Genomic DNA, 19,468 nt, shown 5'->3' on the forward strand with positions numbered 1-19,468 from the left:
AGAAGGGGAAGTTGAGCTTTCACAGATCTTCCAACTATATCTCCTTGAATACTTATCCTGTTGGCATTTTTAGCTTATTAATGTAACTATTTTTAATTTGGTTGAATTTTTATAGCCATTGAAATGGAAAAATATTAAAGCTAAGGAATAACATAAGAACAGACTTTGTTCATCTATTGTTTTTACTGTTTTAGTAATATTAGTGTTGAAAATTTGAAGTTTGTTTAAGCATACTATAAGCAAAATAATTTAGTAATTCTGCTAACGTGGTTGGGGAACATTATTTTCAGTGTAAGATGAAATACTAGTAAAATATTAAGGATTTTATGAAAAGTATGAATGGAACAGTACAGACTCACAATTTAAAACAGTATGTTCTGATCCCTTTCCAAGTCCACTGAAGGTGGTCTAAACTTAATGACTGGGGTAGTATAACTAGGCATTTTCTTAACACTGTATTTAGAAGAATAGATGTTATTATAATGAACTCTATCAGCTTTTAATGTCATGTTTTGTGGGGTTTTTGTCTTTGAAAAATCTTCGCATAATGAAAGTCACAATTACTTTGTTTTCTTCTAGAACTTTATAGTTTTCACGTTTACATTTATGCGCATGACCTTTTTCATGTTGATTTTTAGATATAGTATGAGTATGAGCTAGGAATCAAGAGTTTTTTGTATTGCTTTTTTCGCATATGGATTTCCAAATGTTCCAGCATTGTTTCTTGAAGACTACCTTCTGTCCATTAAGTTACCTTGACAACTTTGCTAAAAGTCTGTTATTCATATGTGTGGTTTGACTTCTATATTGTTTCATTGACCTGTCTATTCTTATGCCAATACTATATACTTGATTACTCTAGCTTTATAATAAGCCTTGAAATCAGGTAATATGGGTCTTCTTCTTTCTTTCCAAAGATGTCTTGTTTATTCTAGGTCTTTTGCATTTCCGTGTACATTTTTGAATCAGATTGTCGAATTCTACACAAATGTCTGCTGAGTTTTTTGTGGGTGATTGCAATAAATATATAGATCAATTTGAGGAAAACTGATATCTTAACAGTCAATATTGAATCTTTCTATCTGTAAATACAGTATATCTCCTCACTTTTTTAGATATTTTGTGAAACCCATTTATCAGGTCTAGTAGATTTTTTTGTAGTCTTTGAAATCTTCTGTGTAGAAGACCATGTTATCTGCAAATAAAGACAATTTTATTTTCCTTTCCTGACTGTATGCTCCACCCCCCCCACTCCACTCCACCCCCCACCTTATTTTGTTTTCCCTACTGCACTGGCTAAGATCACCAGTACAATATTCACTAGGAAGAGCAGAACAGACATCTTTAACATTTCCCAATCTTGGGGCACACATTTAGTCTTTCACCATCAAATATGCTAACTTTAGAAGTTCTATAGATGTCCTTCAACAATTTGAGGAAGCTGCCCTTTATTCCTAGTTGCTGAGTTTTTATTCTAAATTGATGTGGAATTTTTGTCAAATAATTTTCCCCCATCTATAGAAATGACCATATAGTTATTCTTTTTAGGCTATTGGTATGTTGAATTATACCAAAATTTTTTTGTACATTGGACCAAACTTGCATTCTTGAATTAAACTCTATTTAGCCATGATGTACTTTTTTTTTCAAAATATTTCTAGACTTGATTTGCAAATAGTCTGTTAAGGATGGTTGTGGCTATGTTCAGGAGAAATACTGGTCACTAATTTTTTTTTTCTTGTAATGTCTGTCTGGCTTTAGCATCAGGATAATGGTAGACTCATAAAATATGTCAGGGATCCTTCCTCTTCTCTTTTCTGGAATAGATATTGTAGAATTGGCTTTTTTCTTTTTAATTTAGTTGTATTCAAATCTTTTCAATAACTTTTAAGTATCTTTAGAATCTGAATATGCCTACTGCTTCTTTTTCTTGCCTCATTGCACTGGCTAGCTCCTCTAGTAAAAAGCTGGAAAAAAAAAAAGCTGGTGAAATGTTAAACCAGGAGGTGCTAAATCTGAAATGAGATTTTTATAGAAACCCATTATCAGATCAATGAGGCTGCATAGGAGCTGTAACAGTGGAAGGATCAAATGGGAAGTCTATGAGGTGGGAACTGTGAATCTTTGTTAAACCTATATAAGGTCCATACCTGTCACTATATAAAACCCCCTCTTCACTAAATTTCTCTATATTCCCAATATGATCCCTTGTCCTTCTCATGTCTCCATAAGAGCCAGTTAGGACATCTTCTATGAGGAACCCTCAGAGTAGCTCAACCCATGAGGTGTACTCTTAGGCCTTCTATCCCAGATCTGAATGGCCAGTTATATCTGATGACAGTGCTATCAAGTCAGTGTTAATAATGAGACCAGAAATTTGCCCACACAGGTTCCCACATCCCTCTCCATCAGGTATGCCCTCTCCCCTGCAGAGATTCTCACCCAGTTTCATAATAGATAGTTCAGCCATGCAGGAAGGGGATAAGGTGGGCATGAAATGTGAAGGAATCAAGTAGGAGCTAAGGGAAGAACAATGTGAACATGGGCAAACCATGTTTTACCATATAGACACCCTCATCCTTGCCAGGTATGCTCTCCTGCAGAGCAGCTCCAGCAGGAGTCCTCATTTTAAGTCGCTCATGCAGGAATATGTGGGACCACAGGAAATTTTAGAGGTATTAAGTTCTCAAATCTATGGCAGGCATGAATTCTTACCCCAAGGGTTTTCCTTTGTTAGGTGTCCTCAGTTCCGGGGAGAACAGTTGCAGCTGCAGGACAGGGGTCATAAAGGAACTAAAGTGACATTAGACAGGGTCTTTATGTGCAAACACAACGGCTTATATAAATGTATGTAAAAAATAATAAAAGTATAATAAAATCTCACTTTAACATACCAGGAATCAAGACTACCATGGTCAAAGACAGTTAAATCAATCAGTCATAGGAATGGGGTACATAAGCAGAGTATCCGGACTGCAAAGCAAGTTCAGATGTATCATATTACTCTTAGCATCCTGTTATAGGACAATAGAAAGATGAAAAGAACTAACATTAACTGAAAGTGTGCTCTACACTGTACATTTATTTACCAATAAGAAAAAATATTCAGATGGGTAAAGTAGGCTTGCCTGAAGTCACACAATCTTTTGAGTAGTTGAGCCAGGATTAAAACCCAAACCATCTGGTTCAGTACCAAAGTCTTTCCACTATACCAAATTCCCAGTAAGAGAGAGTAAAGAGGAGATTTGGTCAAGAAGCATCAATTTCAAGGTCCAGGGTCCTTCCAGAGATACAGATCAACTTATATGCTTGAGATGGGAAAATGTACAATTATCACCTTTACTGAATCTGATCAACCTATCTTTCCATCTTTGTATAAGAATTTTACATGTATATTTAGGGATCATGTTAAGCAACCCCCCACCCTTTTTTTTTTTTTGACTGCTCTGCACAGCTTGCAGGATCTTAGTTCCCTGACCAGGGATTGAACCTGGGCCACAGCAGTGAAAGCACCAAGTCCTACCACCAAGGAACTCCCAAGCCCCTCCTTATTAATACAGTTTCTAGGAATTGATTTTTTTAACTCAAGTTTTCTTCATGTCCTTTATAGGGAATTACTGTACATGGCCAAAATAATGGCAAGCTAATATTAGCAATTTCACAATGTGTTTATTGTTATGGTATAATAAGGAATATGTAATTTGACAATATTCTATATACATAATTTGTTCTACTGACCATTCAGTTCATGACTTTAAAAGCTTTACATGCCATGGTGAAATGTCCTTCATTTATGTAATTATTTCCCATCATCTTTGCTGAGTTAGGTATCACCACACTACAGACATGAATTCTCTTGTAAAATTTTCTCTATAAAGATGTTGTCCACAAATTTATCAAATTAATCACGTTTCTGTTGTTTATTAAGGCTTGAGCTAATACTGAAAGCTTGTCTGTGTTTTTAGTTTATTATGATTTTACCACTGCTGTGAATTCTCTGATGTACAGTGAGTTGTGATTTCTGGATGAAGGCTTTCCCACATACAGCACACTGATAAGGTCTTTCCCCTGTATGAATTCTCTGATGTAAAACAAGGTCTGATTTCTGAGAAAATGCCTTTCCACATTCAGCACATATATAAGGCTTCTCTCCTGTATGAATCCGCTGATGCCCTGGGAGGTGAGACTTTTGAGAGAAGGCTTTTCCACATTCAGTACAAACGTAAGGTTTTTCTCCTGTGTGAATCCTCTGATGTCCAATGAGATGTGATTTCTGACAGAAGGCTTTTCCACATTCACTGCATTTATAGGGCTTTTCTCCAGTATGCGTTCTCTGATGTATAATGAGCTGTGACTTCCGGGAGAAGGTCTTCCCACATGCAGTACATTCGTAAGGTTTCTCCCCAGTATGAATTAACTGGTGTGTAATGAGTTCTGTCTTCCTGCTGAAGGCTTCCTCACATTGAGCACATTTGTAGGGTTTCTCTCCAGTGTGAATCCTTTTATGTATGATGAGGTGGGACTTCTCACAGAAGGCTTTTCCACATTCAGTACACTCATAAGGCTTCTCTCCAGTATGAGCTCTATGATGTATAATCAGCTGTGACTTCTGGGAGAAGGCCTTACCACACTCTCTACATTCATAAGGTTTTTCTCCAGTGTGAATTCTCTGATGTATAATGAGGGGTGATTTCTGGGAGAAGGCTTTTCCACAGTCACTACATTCATATGGTTTTTCCCCAGTATGAACTCTTTGATGGATAATGAGGGATGATTTTTGAGAGAAGGCTTTTCCACATTCAGAACATTCATAAGGTTTCTCCCCAGTATGAATTCTTTGATGTACAATAAGGTGAAACTTCTCACTGAAAGCTTTCCCACATGCACCACAATTGTATGGTTTCTTCCCAGTATGAATTCGTTGATGTACAATGAGCTGTGACTTCTTAGCAAAGGCTTTTCCACATGTAATACATACACAGGTTTTCTCCTTAGTTTCAACATTCTGATACTGAATAAGGGATTGTTTCTTGCTGAAAATGTTTCCACACTCATTATCATCACAGGGAATTACTCGATTGTGAATTTTCTCAAGATCAGGATTGGACACACCATGGATGGATGATTTTCCACATGCAAAACTCTCATCAGGGTTTTTTCCTGAATTGCTCTTATTACAACTAGGTAGGTCAATACTAGATTTCAAGTCATTTTTAAATGTATCACAGTTATGAGGTCTTTGTCTTGAAGTGTCTGACCCTATGCATTCTTGAAATATTTTGCCCAATGCATTATATTTGTGGTCTGACTCCACAGTCATTGTTTTGTTGTTGATGACTGTTACTTGCCTGAAAAGTCTGTTTTTCTGACATCTCTGTAGGTGGCCATCACCTTGACAGACTTTTAATATGGAGTAAAATGAACCATCCTTTGTGACTCCTTTCAGTATCTTATTATGGAAGGAAACAGACCCCAAAATACATGATTGGGTGTTGTCAAGGTTACTTTTCCTGTCTAAAGGAAAGAAAGATAAAATAAAACAGTCATAAAGAATAATTAATAGAATGCAGAGGAGTATAAAAAATGACTGATCCAATGAAGGTGATGAACTCAAAACAGGGATGAGACAGGCCATTTCATAAGACAGACAGCAAATAGTATGATGAGGTAAATGGTTAGACAAGGATGTTAAAGCGAAATATTTATGGAAAAACTATACCTAAAGGAGATAGAAAACTATCTGAGTTATTATCACTCTAATCTTGGATTACTCTTCTAGAGTCTTCCCATTTCTCCTGCTTTCTGAAGGGAAATGCTTTTCACCTTTCAAATGCGTTTATTTTATAATTTGCTATATATACTTGACTAGTATTATCCTGCCACCACTAGCCAAAGAAACAAGGTCTCTTCTGTATTCAAAATACTTTAACTCTCCTCAGTCTACTTTCTTAAATAATGACTAATACAAACAGTAGAAAAACCCAAAATCCTGCTGTGGATTCAGTATCAGATTCACACCAAGAATCCAAGCTTGAATTCCACAGTTCCCCATAAATTCTTTCTCTACATTATCAAATAAAACTAGCAAAGTTCTCCCAGAAAAGCCATATTTCCCTAACTTCAAGGTTTTGTTCATATACTCTTCATGCCCATCCCCCATCAACAGTTTGTCTTCACCTTCCTCTCTCAGCATCATCAATACTCAATATATCTTTCAAAGCAGCTACAGCTGCATGCTCTGAAAAATGCTTTTTCAAATTCTGTTTCATTTCTTTAGACTCTAATTTTCTCTGAACTTTTAAAAACAGTAGCAGTATTTGACATTTAATTCTGTAATGCAACCTGTGTTCTTAGAAGGAATTTGTCTTCTTTTGCCTATTAAGCCTTTTCATAAAATGCATTAAATATATATTAAATATATTAAACAAATATATATTTAATACATAATATATACACATACAATCAATAAGAAATAGCTATCCCCTATAAAGGTTCACAGTTATTTAATTGATTAATTATTTGTTGAATGCCTACTAAATTCTCAGCATAGGAACAAAGAATAAGAGAATTCACTAAGGAGAGAAACATAAGCCTCAGGCATCAATCAATTAAAAAAAAAACCTGATATTTCACTTCCCTTGTCGCCCATCTGCCTGATCTTCATATGGATAGATCCAATTTGGTATGTCTCTCTTTATGATCCATGGATCTTCTCCTTGTTCCAACTTGGAGATGACATCTGGTTTGGAAACTGGATGCCCTATTAAATGGAAATCAGAGGAAATGGGATAGACTGCACAGAAGGCAAAAGAGAAGGTGCAGTTTAAGGAGGTCTACAATGAAGTAGTACATTTGGCCCTCAGCAAAGTAATTACCTCCATTGGGGAAGGTACGAAGATCATAAAAGTCATTATATATGTCAGGAACCACCTAACCGCAGAGACTGATAAGGAAAGGCACTTGATTGGACAAGTCTGAGTTATACAGGGAAGTCATCCTTACCCATTGAGACCAGGTGGCTGTAGTTCTCCAGCATCACATCCCTGTACAGGGTCTTCTGAGCAGGGTCCAGCTGCTGCCACTCCTCCTGGGTGAAATCCACAGCCACATCCTTGAATGATACTAACCCCTGTAACAGTATATTCCTGTTAATCTAAAGTGATCATTCTTATCATCTCTAATATAGTATGCAAAACTATACCTACATCTAGTTTTGTATCAGAGTATTTGGGAGAACCAATGTAAAATCCTGCCTTTGGCAAGAAGACCCAGACAGTACAGGAAAACAGAAAAGGTAAATCATAAAATGCCTACCTAATACAAATGGTAATTTAAGGGCAGCATTAAAGCAGCTGAGAGGAATTTTGGAAAACAATTCAAGTATGTAATAATAAAGAAACAATTACTTAAATTTGATGGAATAATATACAGCTCTTTCAACATGTGGAAATACTTACATGAAAGAATAAATGAAGAAAAACAGCATAAGTTAATATGTACACACTGAATATAACTATGAAAATGTATCTCTGTGCACTAATAAATTAGAAAAGAAATAGCATTACATAAAGATATGAGTTTAATATAAAAAAAAACACACAGCTGAGAGGAAGATGTATTATTCAATGAATAGTACTGAAACAACTGGACAGTTAACAGGAAGAGAATAATGTTGAAGCCATATGTTAAAGGATGAATTGTATACCCTGAAAATTCATAAGTTGAAGTCCTAACCCCTAGTACCTCAGAATGTGACCTTATTTGGAAATAGGGTTACTGCAGATGTAATTAGTTATATGAGGTTATTAGGGTGGACCCTAACCCAATATGACTGAGGTCCACATCAAAAGAAGAAATCTGAACAGAGAGAGACACACACACAGAGGGAAGACAGTATGAAGAGACATGAGGAGAAGATAGTTATCTACAAGCCAAAGAGAGAGACTTGGAACAGATCCTTCTCTCACAGCCCTCAGAAGGAACCAGTCTTGCTGATACCTTAAGTTTTGACTTCTAGTCTGCAGAACTGTGACACAAAAAATTTCTGTTGTTTAACCCACACAGTGTGTGGTATTCTGTTAGGGCAGCCCTAGCTGCCATAATAAAATACATCAATTATAACTAATACAATGATATCTTATGTCTTGGAAAAGAGAAAAATATATATTCTGGATGGAGTAAAAATTTAAACTCTAAAAATACCCAAAATTATATAACAACAAAACAAAACCTGGCTGGGAAGATTTTTATTAATAATTTTTTTAAATTAATGTATTTATTTTTGGCTGCATTGGGTCTTTGTTGCTGCACGCAGGCTTTCTCTAGTTACTGGGAGCAGGGGCTATTCTTCCTCGCGGTGCACAGGCTTCTCATCGCGGTGGCTTCTCTTGTTGTGGAGCATGGGCTCTAGGGGTCACAGACTTCAGCAGTTGTGGCACGTGGGCTCAGCAGTTGTGGCTCGCAGGCTCTAGGGCGCAGGCTCAGTAGTTGTGGCGCACGGGCTTAGGTGCTCCGCTGCATGTGGGATCTTCTTGGACCAGGGCTCGAACCCATGTCCCCTGCATTGGCAGGCATGTTCTTAACCACTGCACCACGAGGGAAGCCCTTTATTAATAATTATAGAGAAGGATTTTTAAAGTATAACACATAAAAAAGAGAAAAGCCGCATTTAGAGAATCAGAGAATGTCAGAGTTCTTGAAGATTCTAATCCAATCCCCTCATTTCATAGGAAAGAAATCTTAGCTTCTTCTAAATCTAACAGTTCTCCTATATATATGCAATAGCTAGGAATATAATGAAATACATCAATTATAACAGCAATATTGAAAAACACACTTAAGAAATATGCAGGAAACATTCACGAGAAAACTATAACAAATTATTGACATGACACTGAAATAAAGGACTTGGGTAACTGCAGAGCCAGAGGTGTTTCTGGAGGGTAAACTATTTTAATTATGCCACCATTATGTATGTTCATAATAGTTGTCACCTAATAGTGGAATCTGAGTGATTTTTATTATTTTAAACTACTTTTGAGGGTTTTGCCCTAATTATTCCATTATTATCAAATATTGCTTTCAGAATGAAAAAAAAATTAAATATCAACATTCCCCTGCTTAAAAGACTCCTTTGGGTCCATCCTTGCATATATAATTAGTCTCATCTCAATCATCTCAATGTTAAGGTTTCTCTCACCCCACATCAAGTCTCATATTCACACCATCAAGCTGCCAAGCATTCAGTTTGTTCCCATAACAACCCCTTTAGTTTTCCCACTTTACATATGAGAGAATTGAGGATTACACTGGTTAAGTCACTTCTTGCCAGAGGTTACACTGAATATATGACTGATTAACTGTCAGATTTAAAAGCGGGTGTCCTGACTCAGTAGCTGGGTTCTTGACCACTGTACTTATTCCACAATGCCTTCCTTGATACTGTAAACAAGACCTTTTATATTTTATTACCTTAATGCCGCCTTCAGACAAACTTGCCATGAGACACCCTCCGCTTTAGTTTTCTTCAAATTCTCAGCCTTTTCTACTTTTTCAAATGCTGTTTCCTATCCTCATCCTACTTCCTTCATGATCCAGAATTTAATAATCTTTTAAGACTCTTATCCTTGACTTATTTATAAAGCTGGCTGCTCCCCCTTATCGACTATAAAAGTCCCTTGCTCCCATGTCTATTATAGAGCTTTTATGTGTTAATGTTAGTTTCCACATCTGTTCACCCCATTTTTCTCTGCATTCTTCCCAAGAAAGAACCATGTGTAACTCTTGAGATATTTCACAGCCAGCCAGCACCTGTGACATATATTGACTACTCAAGAAATGTTTGCTAAAAAGGAATGAATGAAAATTATAGAGAATAAAATAAATTTCATGCTTAGTTAAGAACAGTTTTGTGCACTGTCAATAATATTCTTGTGATCTAAAGAACAGTAACATGAGGAAGATAAATGTAGAATGTAGAGGGAAACCATTCTGATAAGAAAATTAATAAACGTAATGCTGACATTCTAACTTTGCTTTATCAATGATACTAGAATGCTTTAATATACTAAATATGTATAAATTTTGTTAATTTTGAGTAAAATAGTGCATAATCAGTGGAAAATTGTACTTTCCAATCAGCTACAAGCAATTTTTACTGCTTGAGTGACTGGAAGAATGGAAGAGATGGAGGAAATAGAAGCGGAGTAGGTGTTAAGAGGGAGAAAAGAAAGATAGATACGTGTGAAAATGATGACTTCACTTCTGGACTGTATGGAAAAAATATAAATCTTTCTTCCTGAGCTAATAAGCAAGTTAATTAGCCATGATAGTTGGATTTATTGGGCCAATAAAAAATCCATTTTCATCTTTAAAGCAGCTCTAACAGAAATATAAAGCCAACCAGGTAAGTAATTTTAAATTTTCTAGTAGCAACATTCAAAAAATTATTTTCAATAATATATATTTATCCCAGTATATTCAAAATATCATTTCAACATGTAATCAATCTTTAAAAGTTATTAATGAATTTCTGCAATTATATCTTCAAAACCCACAATGTACTTTACACTCAAAGCACACTTCAATTCAGACTAGCCAATTTCAAGTGCTCAATAACCACATGAGGCTGATGGCTCTATATTGGACAGCACAGCTCCAAAGCTACTGAGACCCAAAAAGGAAAAAAAACCTGTCTTTTCACAATAGAACTCATTTGTTAAGCTCCACTGTAAAATATACATAAGAACTCCTAATGCAAAAGCTGATTCCAAGATTTGACAATAATAATGATGATATAATAATAATAGCTAATACTTAAATATAAAACAAACCATCCCCAGTTACTGTTCTAAGTGTGGTTTTTACTCAATTTCCACAACAACCCTATGAGGATTACAATCTCCATTTTACAGATGAAGAAACAATTCCAGTCCACAGGGTATATTATGGATCTGCTAAAATAATAAAGGAGAATTCTATATACCAGCATAGGAAGATATTCAAAATGCATACAAAAATTTTTATACTGGACAGTAAAGTTAAAAATCAAGTTGTAAAACAGAATGTTTACTATAACATTATTTTTCCCCAAAAAAGGAACAAGAAAGTAAGAGACACCCCTGGCACTGGTACTATTTTACACATGTATGCTGCATCACAAGGTTAGAAACAAATGGTTAATACTGATAATCTCAGGAGGAGGGGAGTTTAAGTTAAAAGGTCCCTCAGTGTTTAAATTTTTATCTTTTCGTATAGTTAAAGATTTTTATACCGTATATATAGTGAATATTGGCAGGGAGAAAAAATAACAGACTGTTAAAAACAGGAACACAGAGAAGGAACTAGCCCCAAGTTAGACAGTAATCCTACAAACTCTGAAACCATAGTAAAGGGTACAGAGCTTCAGTGACCCTTGCTCTCCAAAGCTCTGCCAGACAATTATATTTCAAGAACTACTTTTTGAAAGAAATATGTATTTTGGAAGACCATTCAAAACGTACCCATCCTATATTATCTAGACTTTATCAGTAGAGAAAGCTGGCCAATAGGAAGCCTCTATAATCAATCTGGTCCTCTGAAGAGGTCAACTTTTTCAGTAAAGTATATATTTTACTGAAATTATATATTTTTACTGAAAATTATATATTTTTACTAAAAGTATATATTTCAGTCAAACTTTTTCAGTAAAGTATATATTTTCAGCATTGCAGGCCATATGGTGCCATTGTACTACAAAAAAAGCCATAGACAATATGTAAACAAATGGCATGGCTGTGTTGCCAATAAAACTTTATTTACAAAAACAGTTGGAGAACTGAATTTAGGCAATAGTTTGATGACTCCAGCTCTAAAGGATAAAGTTAAGGAGTTTGGCTATGACATTATGATAACTTCCCTCTAAAAGAAATCATTCTGTGATACAGCTACAAGAAATTTATAATTGCATTTACCACAGGAGTGTTGGTGAGAACACTGCACACTCCACCACCTAGAGAAAGACCCAAAAATGAAATCTTAGTCTTATATGGCAAGAAATAATTTCTTCCCATGGGAAATGTATCTGTCTACATATTACCTAGCAACTCTTTCTAGGTCTGGATCTTTATTTTGGCTGTCTTTCCCTGATCCTAATTTTAGCTATCTTCATTTTTCCATTTGATTGTATGAAGAACCAAAATAAGAAATTTAAGAAATTAAAAATTAAAGCAACTCACCTGGGACTTCATCATTTTCTGTTCTCTTCTAAAAAGGTAGATGCCTGAAAAGGCAAAATCGGTGATCAGAAGGATGTTTTCACAGATCAGACGCAGACTGCAGGTTCCACATTCACCAGTCTAGAAGCAACTACCACAGAAGTCAGGTAGATGTTAGGCCAACCTGTGGGAGAAGACTGTTCGGTCTTTATACAAAGATCAGCACGTATCATGTGAAGGAAGTCCTCTTGTGGCTATGTACTATGATCATACAGAACTTGGACAAGGTTTTTTAATTTAATTGTATAGATGTGAACATATGTTTCCTGTTGATTTATTAACAATTTATTTTCTCCACTATGAACCAGCAATTCCACTCTAATGTTTTCATAAGGCAATACACACACACACACACACACACACACACACACACACAAAGATGAAGCTCCCCGGCAATAAGAATGGGTAATGAGCAAATGAAAAACTGAGGAATGTATTCCCTTATTCCCCAGAAAGGAATCAGCAGCTGAATTCTAATAATCTCCCAAGAGCTCTCATATTTTCCTTCAACTCAGCAGACTTTCCTGCCAATCAATATTCATGGACCAAAATGTTAATTTTAAGATGTTTTCCGTTTAAATTTTTATTGCTGCTTTCAACAGTATGGTTGTCTGCATATAAAAATGGTGGTATGTTGGAACCACTGATACAACGGAATATACCCTAACGTAAGAAGGTACATACCTGGGAAATCCTTCTCAGTCCCAGGAGTCAGGTAGGTAAGACTTAACTGGTTCTGAGGAAGTGGGTGCTCCCATGATAGACAGACTGTTTTATATGGGGTATTCCAGGCTTTGTCAAAATAGATCTGGAAGGAAACAACCATGAGAAATAGTCATACTTATCTCTGGGCACCCAACATGTGTTCAATAAATGTTTCTTGAATAAAATATAAAATGATTTCTATAAACTTAGAAAGAGGTAGGACGAAAATCACACTTTTCATAATAATCCCATCTTTTTTGATTTGTTTGGTCTTGTTTCAAAATGATCATTTTTATACGGTGCACCAGACTAAGGGCATAATGGTTGAGAAGAGATTTGACCTTTAAGGTTGCGTATGACCTGTGGAAATTTTAATGTATGTAAGAAACAGTAGGGCTGATCATCAAGATTCCCTGATCCCGTTACTGCTCCCTCCAAATCTCTGAATCCTCGGACCTAGCAATCACATACCCCACAGATCTGCCCCATGCCCACCACATCACTGACTGCCACATGGATGCCCTCATCATTTAGTCCACAGCCTCCCTCACCAATCACTGATTCCTCAGAGTCCCCTAAATCCCTGACCCAGTCATCACCAGTCAGTCCCCCTACACACCATTTCTGATCCCACAGACAACCCCGTCACTGACACACCGTTATCCAATTACTAACCTCACAGCTCACCCCATCCCTGACTCCCAAATAAGCCCAACCCTAATCCTACATACCTTCCCCACCAGTGACTTCATCAGTCTCCAATCACTGACACTCACGGACCCCTCCCGTCCCATTACCAATCCAAAAGACTCACTCCTCACCACACATGTCCGCCTTCTGACCTGCAGTTCCGTTATCAGATCTAGAAACGCCCGTCACGGCTTAACCCGGGACAGCTGTCACATCCATAGCGGCGAACTCTCCCGCTTCCTGTCTGGGTGAGCAAAGCACTGGGCTCCCGGGCCTGCGCTGTTCGGTACCGGGCAGCTTTGCCCACTCCGCACCCTGGTCGGCTTTGTTCAGGAGGCAATATGGCCGCTCCCATGCGCTGTGTCTCAGTGGGAGCCGCCATCTTGAGAGGCCGGCCGGTTCCGTACAAGCAGAGGAATTCGGTTTATTCGGAGGCTAGGCTGTACCACCGCGGCAGCGAGGGGAGGGGGAAAAGATGACATAAAGGAGAATTATACAAACCAGTAACATGCAAAATTTTGCAGAGAGATTTTATAGGAGGACTGGGTAAGAAGTTTGAGTGAACGTCCTCTATTAGAAAGCTTCATTTGGTGGAAGAGGAAGAATTTAGAACAGTAAAATATTCTCATTAGAGACTTTACCTAAAAGTGTTTGTAAATGGCAAACAAACACTTTGTAAAAGTGTTTGTAAAAGTGTTTGTAAATCGCCTCTACCAGGCGATTCTACTTGCTGAGAGGGGTGAAAACGTGGAATGGAGATTCCACTGTGGGAAAAAGGGGCCAGAGTGATGGAAGAGTTCACTGAGGAGCAGAGAAAGAGGACACACAGAAATAATGAACTTTACGCTAAAAACGACTATATGGAATTCTCTAGGGGAAACTACTACAACTGCAGTAACAAGTTGCAGAGGCCGACTGAAGAAAATAAAGTGAGAGGGAAGAGGAGATGAGAATCAGAGACTAGGAGAAAACAAGAATAATGGGGGAAGGAGAAGTTTGTGGAGACAGAGAGATGGGAAACTTAAGCGTGAAAAATGGAAGCACAGGAACAGAAGTGGGAAACCGGACACAACACGGGAGACTGAGACCGAGAAGGAGGAGACTAAAACAACAGAAGGAAAGAAAAGAGAGGAAGAGAGTGAGGAGGTTAGACTTTAGGGAAAATAACTTGATTAAAAAAAAAAGAACCAACGAAACACTTATCATAACCTTTACCTTACATCAAGCTTTTTTACTTAAAAAAAAGGCATACTAACAAAGTGATGTTTCCTGTACATAAATAGATACAATTTTGAATCATCACAGATTTCACAACAGCCATGATTTCTGGCTTGTGTGTAATTAAGTGAGCAGCAATTTTACATTAGCAGTTTTGTTTCCCATGTCAAATAAAAACATGTCTGGATTTAGATATGAAGAGATTTTATTCAGAAAGATTATTGCAATAGGGAGAATGCACCAATCTCAGAAAGCTGCAAGCACCTCACAAAATCAAACAGAAAAAGGCTTTTCTTTAGTAGGGAGGTGTAAGAAGGGTTAGCAGGAACTTTCAAGAGATGGAGGTGTGCAAGTGACAAAACCAGGGTACTTTAACAGGAAATGTTTCTAGGGTCTTCGGATTCTGAGAGTAAGCTGCTGAGGGAGGATGTTGCGCATATCCTTACCCTTTAATGTATGTTTAAACTTGGGGGCAAGCCAAAATTTAGGAGTATGAGGGGAGGAAAAAGGCCTAAAATTTCGTTAAGGCAAAGAAGAGGGTAAGAAATGGGCAACCAACAGCACTCCAATTTAAACTTCCACAGTTACATCAATCTTTATTGAACGTCTTGTGCGTAAGACACTGTAGTCACTCACTGTGTTATGCACTAAGGGTATAGTGATGATTAATTCAGAATCCTAAAGCAGTGATACCTGTGGAAGTTGATATGGGAAGGGATCAGATTGTGCAGAGCCATGTAGAAATTGTGAAAATGTTAGCTCTTTATCCTAAGCATGATGGGAAGCTGTCCTTATTTTAATATTTAATTTAAAAAGAAGGTAGAGAGGAGTCCTCTCCTATAATAAAATAAAAATTAAAGCCACAGTAATTTACTATTTCTCATCTATTACCTTGTTAAAAAAAAAGTATTCTTAGTTTGGAAATACACAGTGTTAGTAGAGTCATGGGAACCTGGAATTCTCATATATTACTCATGGGACAGAAAAATGGTATAGCCCCTATACAGAAGATTTAGCAATAGTTAACAAAACTATATGTATTCATTATCTATTGCTGTGTAACAAATTACCTGAAATTTAGCAGTCTGAAACTATATACATTGTTGTAGTTAACTGTTTCATAGTTTCTGTGATTGGAGAATGTGGGAATAGCTTAGCTGGGTGGTTCAGGTCTAGTCTGTCATGAGGTTGCAGTCAAGCTGTCAGCCAGGGCTGCAATTATTTCAAGGCTGAACTGGAGGAGGATATGCTTCTAAACTCGATCAAGTAGCTGATGACAAGCCTCAGAATTTCAATCTCCAAGCTCGGTTATTCACCATGGGGGAATTTCCTTCGGCTACTCTATTATCCTCATGACATGGTAGGGGTCTTCCCTCTCAAGCCTCCCTCTTAGTATGGAAGCGGGCTTCTACCCACACCAGTGAGTCAAGGGAAAGATAGTGAGAGAGCACACACAAGATAGAAGCCATAGTCTTCTTATAACCTAAATTAAAAATGACATCTCATTACTTCTTTTGTATTTTATTTCCTGAAAGTGAATCACTAAGGGTGCCCACAATCAAATGAATGGGAATTGAGCTCTACCTCTTAAGGGGAGGATTATCAAAGCGTCTAAAACCACAACACTACATGTAAGCTTTTGCCTTTTAACTCAGAAACTCCATTCCAGGAATATATCCCAAATACACATTGGCAAAAAAAAAAAAAAATTACTCATTACGCTACTATTTTTAATACCAAAAGACATCAGTCAATCCGAACATCTACTAACAGGTCTAGCTGTATAAATTACAGTATACACACAAAACAGTACTATTCAGCTGTAAGAGAGAGACAGAGAGAAGTGTCTCTATGTACTAATATGGAGGTAACTTCAGGATATAATGTTATATGAGGGGAAAAAAAGTAGAAAAAAATAAAAATAGTTTGTTATTACCATTTATTTTCTAAAAATGTGAATATGTATACAGTTAATTCTACTTATTCATGGTAGCTATGTTCAGTTAAGTTGCTGCAAACACAGAATTAGTGAATACTGAACCACTTCTCCAAAGGGGAATAAATCAACATAAAATAGATTATAATCTTAAATTACAAGTTTGTATAATTAAGATTATAACCTTAAAAACAACTTATGTTGGTGGATTCTATTTTCTTTATTTTACCAAAAAAAAACCCCAAGGTTCAGAACAGTTAAGTAATTTGCCTGAGGTCCAGTAACAAAGGCCAGAGTTAGATTCAAACCCTATCCAACTGACTCCAGAGCTGGAGTTTCTTGCACTACACTGAATTGCCCCTACCATCCCCGTCATCTGTTCATCTCTGTATGAGAGCTGAAACAGGAAGGCAAAGCATCCCCTTGTTTAAACTCAGCCGGGAATGTGCGCATGTGGTAACTCAAATTTTTTGCTACTCTGTGCATGTCTGCCAATGACTGAAAAAGCACTGTGAGTATCGATTTTGAGATTATAAATACATTTTAGCAAGTAGGTGAATTTGCAGATACAGAATCTGTGAATAATGAAAATCAACTGTATATGTTTACCTTAAAAATAAAAAGCAAATGATGGAAGAATAAGCCATCAAATAAAATATAATCTACAAAAGGTATTATTAGTTATCTATTGAATTGTAGCAACCTACCCCAAAACTTAGTGGCTTAAAACAACACACATCTATTGTTTCACAGTTTATGTTGGCCAGGAATCTGGACATGGATTATCTGAGTCCTCTGCTTCGGGGTCTTCTACAAATCTATAATCAAGGTATTGGCCCAGGCTGGGGTCTCTTTCATCTGAAGACTCAAATGGGGAGAGATTCATTTCCAAGCTCAACTACATGATTGTTGGCACAATTTAATGCCTCAAGGATTGTTGGACTAAGGGCATTCATGTCCTTGCTGGTTGTTGAGAGGAAGCCACCCACAGTACTTTGCCATCCAACTTACAACTTGCTTATCTATGGAGTCAAGAGAAGAGTCTGTAAGCAAGATGGAAGTCACAAACTTTTATAATCTTATTATCAATATATAAGTGACATCCCCTCTATGTTGCCATATGCCATTGGTTAGAAGCTGCTTACTTATGCAGAGGGTATTACAAAAGGCCATGAATATCAGGAGGTGGGAATAACTGGCTACCTTAGACACTTCCTACCCCAGGGAGGAAGGAAATAAGATAGAAGGGACAGAAATCATACCTAATTTTCTTTGAATATACCATGTTCTGTTGATTTGACTTTGTAACCACAAAAAATTTTACATAATTATAAAACAAAATTAAATTTTATAAACCAATTCCAAACTTCTGTTTCTGATCAAAGTGAAGTAATAGGGAATGGATGGGAACTTTCACCTGAACCAATGGAAAAACCAGCGAAGTGTATGAAGCAATGGCTTTAAAGGTATTAGACATCAGGCTGTGAAGGACAGTGACCCTTGAGAGATGGGAAACAAATTGAGGTGACCCCTCTGATTGCCCAGTTTACTGCCTTGAGAACACTTCTAGGTATGACACAGGACAAGAGAGTCCAGGCAGGGGCCAACAGACTTCCAGAGTGGAGGAGAAAGAACTAATAGTACAGAAAGACCAAGGCAGCTATATTCACAGAGCAGAAGCCAAAGAGGAGAAAGCTGCACAGAAAGAGAGCTCCAGAGACTTGCAGAGGGTCCACTTCTAGTATTTAGGAGAGTACTGGTCAGTGCATATATGTAAGGAAAATCAGAGTCTGGGAAAAGAGACACCAGAAAGGAAGGAGGAAACAGTAACTGAAGCTCACAAAAAGTCAAGATTAATGCCTGTCCCCACCAGCCAGACTGGAAAACTTTACAATTCCCTGGGAAGAATACACAGAAGGGTCTTGCCTCAATAGTGGGAAATTATTAGCTCTATATTTAAATCTTGCTCTGGTGCCACCTAACAATTGTTTCCAAGTAACCTAACTGAACTACAGAAAAAAGCTTCAAAAATATGTATTGGAACACAGAAGTATCTATCATCCAACAAGGTAAAATTCACAATGTCTACCACTAAATCAAGAATTATCAGGCATGTATAGAAACTGGAAAATGATACTCATAATGAAGAGAAAAATCAGCAAAGAAGAAAAAACAGACCAGAATTGAAAAAGATGTTGGAAATTGTAGAGATAGATATTAACAAGTCACTATAGATCTTGCAGTCATTAAAAGGATAATGTGAGAATATTATGAACAACTTCAGCCTCATAAATTTGGCAAGGTAGAAGAAATGGACCATTTCTTCAAACATCAAAACTCAACTAAGATGAAATTGATCATCTGCATGGTCCTATAACTATGTAAAAAGTTGATTTTTAAAGACCTCACAAAAAAGGAAAAATGGTTGCACTGGAGAATTCTACCAAAATTTAAAGAATTAACACTGATTTTACACAATCTCTTCCAGAAAATAGAAGAGGAGGGAATACTTCCCAAATCATTTTATCAGGAAATTATTACCAAAACCATACCAAGACTGTACAGTGAAAGAAAACTACAGATCAATATCTCCAATGAAAGTAGACATAAAAATCCTCAAAAAATATTAACAAACAAAATTCAACAATCTATAAAAAAAAATTAT

General features: G+C 36.9%; 1 protein-coding gene across 1 annotated transcript in view; it reads right to left on the reverse strand.

Annotated features, from left to right (window-relative positions):
* The window catches only part of LOC115840774 (zinc finger protein 300), a 105,625-nt gene extending 91,839 nt beyond the window's left edge, over positions 1-13,786 (reverse strand). Inside the window, 7 exon segments of the mRNA XM_060296456.2 lie at positions 2,716-4,068; positions 4,070-5,514; positions 6,638-6,760; positions 7,003-7,129; positions 12,216-12,259; positions 12,939-13,062; positions 13,691-13,786. Of these exon segments, the coding sequence (XP_060152439.2) occupies positions 3,970-4,068; positions 4,070-5,514; positions 6,638-6,760; positions 7,003-7,129; positions 12,216-12,259; positions 12,939-13,062; positions 13,691-13,753 (2,025 nt within the window). The 5' untranslated portion in view covers positions 13,754-13,786 and the 3' untranslated portion in view covers positions 2,716-3,969.
* Positions 13,787-19,468: the final 5,682 nt, after the last annotated feature.

Source organism: Globicephala melas, chromosome 3, assembly GCF_963455315.2.
Source record: "Globicephala melas chromosome 3, mGloMel1.2, whole genome shotgun sequence".
Taxonomy (NCBI): Eukaryota; Metazoa; Chordata; class Mammalia; order Artiodactyla; family Delphinidae; genus Globicephala; species Globicephala melas.